General features: G+C 41.2%; 1 protein-coding gene across 1 annotated transcript in view; it reads right to left on the bottom strand.

Moving 5' to 3' along the window:
* Nucleotides 1-2833: 2833 nt before the first annotated feature.
* The window catches only part of LOC114035070 (adhesion G protein-coupled receptor E3-like), a 42833-nt gene continuing 35758 nt past the window's right edge, over nucleotides 2834-9908 (bottom strand). The window contains exons 14-16 of the mRNA XM_027851033.1: nucleotides 8018-8198; nucleotides 5976-6074; nucleotides 2834-3090 (exon numbers count right to left, since the gene is read on the bottom strand). Coding sequence (XP_027706834.1) covers nucleotides 3037-3090; nucleotides 5976-6074; nucleotides 8018-8198 — 334 coding nt within the window. The 3' untranslated portion in view covers nucleotides 2834-3036. The remainder of the gene's footprint in view (nucleotides 3091-5975; nucleotides 6075-8017; nucleotides 8199-9908) is intronic.

Here is a 9908-nt window from a genome sequence, read left to right as displayed (position 1 = left end):
GAAAATATGGCATTCAGACAGAAGACTCAAGAGAACCATAAAAAAGATGGAACATTTAACTCCTAAGAACTTTATCATTATTATGGCAGTTAGAAGGAGTCTACAAACCCAAATTAACTACAAAGGACATATGAAGGAAGATGCTATCTGCATCCAGAGAAAGAGCTGATAAATAGAAGCATACAGGTATGAGTCGATTATGTTGAGAAATTCTCCAAAAATAATGTAGGATTGAGGAAGAGGGATACACTGGCAGAAAAGGGAAGGAAGAGGTAGAATGGTGGGTGGTGGCAGGCAATACTTGAATCTCAGTCTAACTGGAATTGTTTCAAAGAGAAAAGAATACACACACACACACACACACACACACACACACTCAGTTGGACATAGAAATCTATCTTACCCAATAGGGAAATGAAGGAGAAGTGGATAAAAGATATGGTGGAAGGGGTCAATAAAAAGGGAAAGCAGCTTAAGGATGATAGTGGTCAGAAGCAAAACAGACTTTTGAGGAGGGACTGGCTAAAAAGAGAGAGAAGAGAATAAACACAAGAAAATAGGATGGAGGGAAATACACAGTTAGTAATCATGACTGTGAATGGGAATGGGAGGAACTAACCCATAAAATAGAAGCAGATAGCAGAATGGATTAGAAACGAGAATCCAATAATATGTTGTATACAAGAAATATACTCAAAATAGAAAGACACACACAGAATTAAAATAAAGGGCTGGAGCTTCAGCTGAAGCAAAAAAGGCAAGGGTAGCAATCATGATCTCAGCCAAAGCAAAAAGCAACTTAATTAAAAGTGATAATCAGGGAAACTACATTTAACTAAAAAGTTACAATAGACAATGAGGTAATATAAAAAAAATATGCCAAGTTTCTCTGATAAAGGCCTCATTTCTCAAATGTATAGGGAACTGAGTCAATTTTTTTAAAGAGCCATTCTCCAATTGATAAATAGTCAAAAGGATATGAGAGGCAGTTTTCAGGAGAAGAAATCAAAGCTATCTATAGTCATATGCAAAAATGTTCTAAATCACTATTGATTAGAGAAAGCAAATCAAAACAACCTGAGGTACTACCTTATATCTATTAGAAATGACAGATGCTGGAGTGGATGAGGAAAAATAGGTACATTAATGGATTTTTGGCAGAGTAGTGAACTGGTCCAACCATTCTAGAAAACAATCTGGACCTATGCCCAAAGGCTTATAAAACTGGGCATACCCTTTGATCCAGCAATACCACTACTAGGTCTGTACACCAAAGAGATCAAAGGAATAAGAAAAGAACCTATATGTACAAGAATATTTATAGCAGCTCTTTTTGTAGTGGCAAAGAATTCATGATTCCATGACTCACCTTACACCTAGATTACTCAAATTGCTTCCTTTATAGAGCAAGGAATGGCATATTCAATTCAATTCAATAAGCATTTATTAAATGCCTATTACATTCAAGGCATTGCACTATGTACTGGTAAGGATACAAAGATAAAAATATTTTAATTTAATTTATTTTATTCTGAACTTAAGAAATAAAAGAAGTATGTCCATAATAGAATAGAATAGAAAAAAGATGATTGTAAATGAAACTGCAAATCTATTATGTACCATTTGCTATTCTTTTTAAAAATATAATAAAGTCATTGTATAACTTTCTTTTTTCCTTTTTTTCTTTCCTCCCTGCCCCCACCCTAAAGCTGGCTACCGTTAGACACAAATGTGAGTGTGTGTATTTGCATGTAAAACCATTCTATACATGCTTCTATTTATCAGCTTTTTCTCTGGACGCAGATAATATCTTCCTTCATATGTCCTTTGTGGTCAATTTGGGTATTTATAATAGTCAAAATGACTTAATCACTCAAAGTTGTTCTTAAAAAAAAACAGTATTGTGTGTTGTTGTCATATACAATGTTCTCTTGGTTCTGCTCATTTTACTCGTCATTATTTCATACAGGTTTATCTGTATTTTTCTGAGATCATCAAGCTCATCGTTTCTTATAGCACAGTAGTATTCCATTATGCTCACATACCACAACTTGTTCAGCCATTCCCCAGTTGATAGGCATCCCTGCAATTTCCTGCTCTTTGCCAGGAAGAGAACTGCTATGGATATTTTAGAACATATAGGTTCTTTTCCTTTTTCCCTAATCATCTTGGGAAACAAATCTAGTGGTGGTATTGCTGAGTCAAAGGGTATAGACAGTTGGATAACTCTTTGAGTATAATTCCAGATTGTTCTCCAGAAATATAAAAATAAAAGTCCTTATTCTAGCAAGCCAAATGGGAACTGAGAATGCATGGAGAAGTAACATGAAATATTGTGAAATTGAAGTGGAAACAAGATTATGGAGGTCTTTTTAATAATATGGTATCTTATCTTAAAGGAAGTAGGAAAGCCACTGAAGAATTTTAAGTAGGGAATAGCACGATCACATTTGAGTTGAGTTTTTAGTACAATCAAATTGACAACCAGGTAGCTGATGAAATGGAAAGCTGAGAGGATGAGAGGAGGGAGAGTAATTAGGAAATTACTCATGCAAGCAAGAGAGTTTGTGTGAGTAGAGGGAGAGAAACAGATGAGAGAGATGTTGAGGAGGTGGAATCAGCAAGACTTGACAACTCATTGGATAGGGAAGATGCTAGGAAGGAAGAGTCATTGTGAATCTGGCTAGCAGAGTGGTGGTATCCTCAACAGAAATAGCAAAATCTGGAGGAGAAATGATTTCAGGAGAAAATATGACAAGCTCTGTTTTTGATATGTGGGGTTTTTAATGCCTACTAAAGATGTAAGGAGTTAGTTAATGATGTAGTGCTTATATTCAGGGGATAGATTAGCACATATTAGCATTCTATGAGCTGCTGACAAAGAAGAATTGCTTTTTCTATGCCCAACAAGAGTACACATATCTAGCATGCACTCCATTTTGAGTACATGGCAGCATCCAGTTATTCAGATGGCCCCATCCAGGAGTAGGATGTTTGGTGGTGGGATAAGTCACTGGGTATCTTTGAGTTCAGGACTTAGGTGTTTTTTCTTAACTCAGCGAATTCTGGAGATTTTTCCAGTTCTTCAATCTTGGAGAGAGGAAAGAAGAGAAGGAAAGAGTTGTTGAAAATGCCTATGAAATTAACTATGAAATCCTCCAATTTCCTCTAGGAGGTTAAAGATAAGAATCATCTAGAGCTTAAGATTCTATCCAAATGTCTCATGTCTAGGACTATATTGCTAAATAGTACAGAGAATAGAAATTTTATTTTTCTAAATTCCCTGTTGTGATTGATGCTAACTAATTATGTTTTTATTTAGTGATTTCCATTAAACATTTGGTCCACAGAGCAATTCGCATCCTGTAGCTAATGCCGTTAACTACATCCTACTCCCTCAACTCCAGGTTCTGCCCATTCCCATTCTAGACCCTCAAGGCTAAAGGAGACCATGAAAACAGAGTCCATGTTAGCCTCTTAGGGGCCTGAGCACAAGGCAGTGATGTGCTCAATGCTTGGGCAGCTGCCATACCATCATTGCCATCTCCTCCCAACCCAGCCCAGCCTGGGCATCAAAGCACAAAGTTGGGGATGGGGGAAGATACACACAAGCAAACCTGCCAATGCCCAAACACAGATATGGCAAGGGCTTTCAGATTTCCCCTCACCATCACCCTTAACTTAAGAATGAGTCCAATGTCCCTGAAATTTCTTTTCTAGAGAGTTAGTAGGACTTAAAAGCTGAAAGGGACACTGTATAGATGACACCCTATGCAGATCTCCTAAAGTGGGAGCAATTCTACCAAAAAGAGATTTCTAATATCACCACGTAGTCTTCTTGAGGGGGCAGCTGGGTGGTGCAATGGATAGAGCACCAGGCCTACAGTCAGGAATATCTGAGTTCAAATCTGTCCTCAGATATTGACTAGCTGTGTGATCATGAGAAAGTCACTTAACCCTGTTTGCCTCAGTTTCCTCATATGTAAAATGATCTGGAGAAGGAAATGACTAACCACTCCAGTATCTTTGCCAAGAAAACCCCAAATGGGCTCACGGTCAGACATGACTGAAATGATTAAACATTAAAAACAACAACAATCTCCTTGAGAGCCAGGAATTATGTTACTGGACATGTTGTTGGAGTAAACATTCCAGGACCTGAGCTGGATTGTGCTGTGCCATCTACACTCTCTCTTTGGGTTTGCCTCTTGGCCAAGGCCACACACAGTGAAATGGTGGGTCTGAGCTACAAACTGTGCAGTTTCTCAGCTTAGGGACACAGTTCTCCAGAAACAGGAAGAGAAAGTAAACTTAGCTAGAGCTACTCTCTAGACCTGGCATCACAGAAGCATCGCTGGTTCTTTGCACTTTGAAATGTGGCATGGCTGCATAGCCACAAAAGGTAGCACCCTGACTGTCAACAGAACTATAAGCAATGCCCATAACTCACAGGCCACTTCTAGGCCTCTCCCTTCCTCTTGCTGCATAGGTTTGATCTTCTCCTACACACTTCCCCTTCCATCACTGTGGTAGAAGCAGCATCTGTTTTATGTATTCTGGCTTGGCTTCCCTTTAAGGGGGCAAAGAGGTCTTTCTCAGGATTTGGCTGGTACAGGTGACCAGAATGTCAACCACTGGCAAGGTTTCTGTGTTGCTCAAGGAATTAAAAAATCTCATGGTGCTTTCTGATGGGGACTTGGCAGGCTGGAAGATTAGTGGAATTTCCATTGCCCTTTGGGAGGTCTTTCTGACCCATGATTGCAAAGTCCATTTGAATTTGCAATTACTATTACTTTTAATCTTTTACCCTAAGGAATTTTTTTTATTGTGGTCCACAATTGTTTCATTATGTCGCAGTTCTAAGCCTGACTCATCGGACCGGCCTGAGTTAGGCTTGGCCCAGAACAACTCCGGCAATGCAGAAACTTACCAGCACCCAACTGCACTCAGTCACCGTCCTCCTCATCTGCTCCTATGCAATGGCTAAAGCTGTGGAGAGTTTTCCCTCTGGTACTGGGAAACAAAACATCCCATCTATAAATATTTTGTAACTCAGACCCACTGTTTCATTGTGTGTGGCCTTGGCCAAGGGGCAAACCCAAAAGGAGAGTGTAGATAGCATCGCACAATCCAGCCCAGGTCCTGGAACATTTACTCCAACAACGTGTCTAGTAACATAATTCCTGACTCTCAGGGAAGACTACTTAGTGATATTAGAAATCTCTTTTTTGTAGCTGTGTGACCCAGGGCAAGTCACTTAACCCCAATTGCCTAAAAAAACCTCTTTTTAGGAGAATTGCTCCCATTTTGAGAGGTCTGCATAGGGTGTCATTGATATGATGTCCCTTTCAGCTTTTGAGTCCTGCTTACTCTCAAGGAAAGAAATTTCAGTGACCTTGGACTCATTGTTAAGTTAGGAGAAGTGGTGAAGGGATATCTGAAAGTTCTTATACTCTGTGCACTTGTCATCTCTGTGTTTGGGCATTGGCAGGTTTTCTTGTGTGTATCTTCCCCTACCCCTGCCCCTTGTGCCTTGATGCCCAGGCTGGGCTGGGTTAGAAGGAGATGGCAATGATTGTATGGCAGGTGCCTGAGCATTGAACACATCATTGCCTTGTGCTCAGGCCCCTAAGAGGCTAATATAGGCTCTGTTTTCATGGAACAGTATCCTGAGGATGGATGAGCTCAAGGGTATGATGATCTGATAGGTTGAGGGAGTTAGCTTCCAATGCAAGGAATTTGGAAGAACAGATTTACCTTTGTTAATCCCCTCTAAACCTGTGCAAAGGCTCAGTTGAATTAGAAGTTTTGACCCAGGGTTGCCAGCATTTCTGGTTTGGGCTTCAGACAGAGACCAGTAGCTTTATCCCTGACTGATCAGGACAACAACAAGCCAACGGATGAGGAGACCAAGTGAGATGTGGCTTGAGGTATTTGATCAGGAGAACAGTGCTAAGAAACAGTCAAGCTCTTACCACTTTGCTGTGAGTAGTACGAGCAGATAGTATATCACTACTATCTGTCTCAGTTATTTTCTGGATCCCCTTAAACCACTTCTTGTATTCTTCCTGGACCTGAAAATTTAGGACACAGAGACAGGAATTTATTGCATCACATGACTTAAGTCAAAGAGTTCTTGGAAATTTCCTAGACCAGAAATTCTTCATCTTTTTTGTGCCATGGACCTCTGGCTAGAGGTAGCCGAGGGACAGAGCAGATAGAGTGTTGGACCTGGAGTCAGGAAGACCCAAGTTCAAATCTGGCCTCAGATACTTACTAGCTGTGTGACCCTGGGCAAGTCCCTAAACTTCTGTCTGCCTCAGTTTCCTCAACTGTAAAATGTGGATACTATTAGCAACTACCTCTTACAGTTGTTACAAAGATCAACTAAAATATTTATTGCTCTAAATCACTATTGATTAGAGAAATGTAAATCAAAACAACTCTGAAGTAGCACATCACACCTATCAGATTGCTAACATGACAAAACAGGAAAATGATAAATGTTAGAGAAGATGTGGGAAAATTGGAACACTAATGCATTAGGATCACAATCATAGTTTTGAACTGATCCAACCATTCTGGAGAGCAATTTGGAACTATGCCCGAAGGACTAAAAAATTGTGCATATCCTTTCACCCAGCAATACCACTTCTAGGGCTGTCTCCAAAAGAGATCATAAACAAAGGACCCACATGTACAAAAATATTTATAGCAGCTCTTTTTGTGCTGGCCAAGAATTGGAAATTAAAGGGATGGCCATCAATTGGGGAAAGACCGAACAAGTTGTGGTATATGAATGTAATGGAATACTCTTGTTCCATTAGAAACGATGAGCAGGTGGACTTCAGAAAAACCTGGAAAGACTTGTATGGACTGATGCTGAGTGAAGTGAGCAAAACCAGGAGAACATTGTACACAGTAACAGCAACATTATGCAAAGAATAACTTTGATAGACTTAGCTCTTCTCAGCAATGCAAGGATCTAAGACAACTCCAAAAGACTCATCATAGAAAATGCTATCCACATCTGGAAAAAGAACTATGGAGTCTGAATGCAGATTGAAACATACTATTTGGGGGCAATTCGCAGTGGATAGAGCACCGGCCCTGAAGTCAGGAGGATCTGAGTTCAAATCCAGCCTCAGACCCATAACACTAGCTGTGTGACCCTGGGCAAGTCACTTAACCCCATTGGCCTAGGCAAAAAAAAAGAAAGAGAGAGAGAGAGAACACTGAAGGAACAGTAAGTTCTCATCTCTCCTCTTTTTTTTGATTTCTTATGGTCAAACTGACAGGTTTTTAGCAAACTTTGCTTTCCTCTTCTGTAAAATGGAACTTTATCCTAACCCTTAAGCAAGTAGGTGCCATTTAGGTTCTGGTATGGCTAGTACTCTGTGATGGCCATTCTTTAGCCTGTGTAACCTTTGGAGCTGGATGAGAATATATCCCAATGGAATGGACTGCCTCAGGAGGGAGGGAGCTCCCTGCACTGAAGGCCTCTAAGGTGCTGACGTATGTGCTAGAAGAGCCTGCTGGCCAGGTGACTGGTTGCAGTAGGTGACTTCTAAGGTCCCTTCACACTCCTAGACTCTGTGATTCTGGAGATATGTCAGCGCCATTTTGTTGCCTTCTCCTTTGTACAAGGGCAGGCAATGTACTGTACTCAAAGCCTGAGCACAAACATTTCAAACTAGCCGCTTTGACAAAAGCATCTTCTGTGCCCTCTGTTCTTCTGGGAAATCTGGGTTCATTAAAGGAAGGATTCACTCAACTCTCTGCAACTTCAGTACATTTAAATGGTAGAAAACTGGTAACATGCAAACTGGGGGACACAGCAGGTGTGGGTTCCCCCAGACCCATGGTCAGAAGAAAGCAGGAGCACCCCACCTCCAGGCACCCAGAAAGAAGAACAACCAAAAAGGGTCTAGGAATGAGCCGGGGAAAATGAGGCACCAACAACCAGAAAAGAAGGGTTAGCTGTGGCTAGTGAGACAATTGAAGAAGGGTGATTTACCTGGCGATTGAGGACACAATGTACCAGGAAGATGTATACTCCCTGCAGGGAATTGGTGATGGTGAAGGTGTAGGCAATGACTGACCGGGCTGGCTCAGTTATAGAGTCAATCAGGAGAAAGCTGAGACTCCAGGAGCAGCCCAGGATGAAGAACTGAGCAAGAGCTTTAAAGGTCAGGGTCCTGTTTGAAGAAATAAAATAAAAGAAAATGTAAGAAACTCGGTATGCCTCCAAACACCTTGGCAAGTCGTATCCCTTCTCCAGGTCTTGATCATAAAAATGAGCAGCTGGACCAGATGATATCTAAGGGTCCTTCATGGACTAAATCTAGGATACTTTGTTCGTTACTAGAGCAGAGATATCCAACATAGGAACTATACACCACGGGAGGCATATAAGATGATCAGTGGGGGCACAGGAAGAAAATACAGATAGAGGCTTCCCTCCACCCTCTAGACAAAAGCAATGGCAACAGGAGGCTGCCAGTTCTTGCTTTACCATCCTCCAAGGGTTGGAAAGTGGTAGCACCTTGGAGAGACGGGTGAGGTCAGTGAAGAAGGCTAGCCATATCCAACTAAGATCAAGAATGGCCACTGGAAGGGGCAGCTAGGTGGCGCAGTGGATAGAGCACTGGCCCTGAAGTCAGGAGGACCTGAGTTCAAATCCGGCCTCAGACCAAACAGTTGACATGTACTAGCTGTGTGACCTTGGGCAAGTCACTTAACCCCTATTGCCTTAAAAAAAAATGGCCACTAGGCAAAAAAAAGATAAAAACAAAAGAATGGCTGGGATCCCACCTCACACTCAAGTGACTAAATGAAGGGATGAGGCCAAAGGAATGGGGCAGTCCTAGGGGTGCATTGGGTCTATTGGAGTGCCCCCTATTTCCTTTTTCCTTCCTTGGCTACATAATGAGAAGACTGGACTCATTGGAAAAGACTTTGATGTTGGGAAAGACTGAAAGCAAAAGGAAAAGAGGGCAACGGAGGAGGAGGATGGATAGATAATGTCATGGAAATCACTGACATGAACTCAGACAGACTTTAAGCGATAGTGGAGGAGAGAAGAGCCTGGGCATGCTATGGTCCATAGGGTCATAACAAGTCGGACATGACTGAATTACTCAGTAACAAAAACAACAACAGCAACAACCACTTCCTCTAAGCAACCATGTCTAAGCAAGGGGATTGGGGCCACAGAGGTCCAACAAGAATCAGCCAGGAAAGCAGAGCCTAGGAGACATGAAATGATAGAGGTGGAGGCGGCAGCAGCAGCAGGAGGGGCACATGGTCATGTGCATCAGATGATCACTGGGAGAAACCAGTCTAGGGTGCTGACCAAGCAGTCAGCAAGCATTATTTATATTTATATTAGTACCAAGTACTAGGGATATAAAGACAAAAAATGGAAGTCACTTCCTTCAAGAAGCTTACATACAAAGGACAAACAACAACAATTCTATGCGGTATATTATGTTCTATAATTGGTATATACAAAATAAACACCAGATAATTTTAGGAGTGAGGAACTAGCAACCCGGGGGAGGAATTAGATCAGGAAAGGCTTCATGTGGAAGGTGGTATTCAAGCTAAGCCCTAAATAAAACTATTACAAATAAATATATATATATACATATATGTACATACATATATACATATATATAATCTAATACATATATATATATATGGATGGAGGTGAGAAGGGAGGGAGTACATTCCAGTCATGGGAAATTGCCAATGCAAAAGTCCAAAGATGGGAAATGAAGCATATGATGAACAATAACATCTATTTAGCGGAGGTGTAAAGTGTATAAAGGGGAATAATAAAGCAGGAAAAGCAGGTTGGCTGCAGGTTGTGAAGGGCTTTCAAGGATAAATAGAAACCTTCAAAG

Source organism: Vombatus ursinus, unplaced genomic scaffold (assembly GCF_900497805.2).
Source record: "Vombatus ursinus unplaced genomic scaffold, bare-nosed wombat genome assembly UNPS02009173.1, whole genome shotgun sequence".
Lineage (NCBI taxonomy): Eukaryota > Metazoa > Chordata > Mammalia > Diprotodontia > Vombatidae > Vombatus > Vombatus ursinus.
The sequence above is the reverse complement of the archived record's forward strand: the minus strand, read 5'-3'. Positions and strand labels throughout refer to the sequence as shown.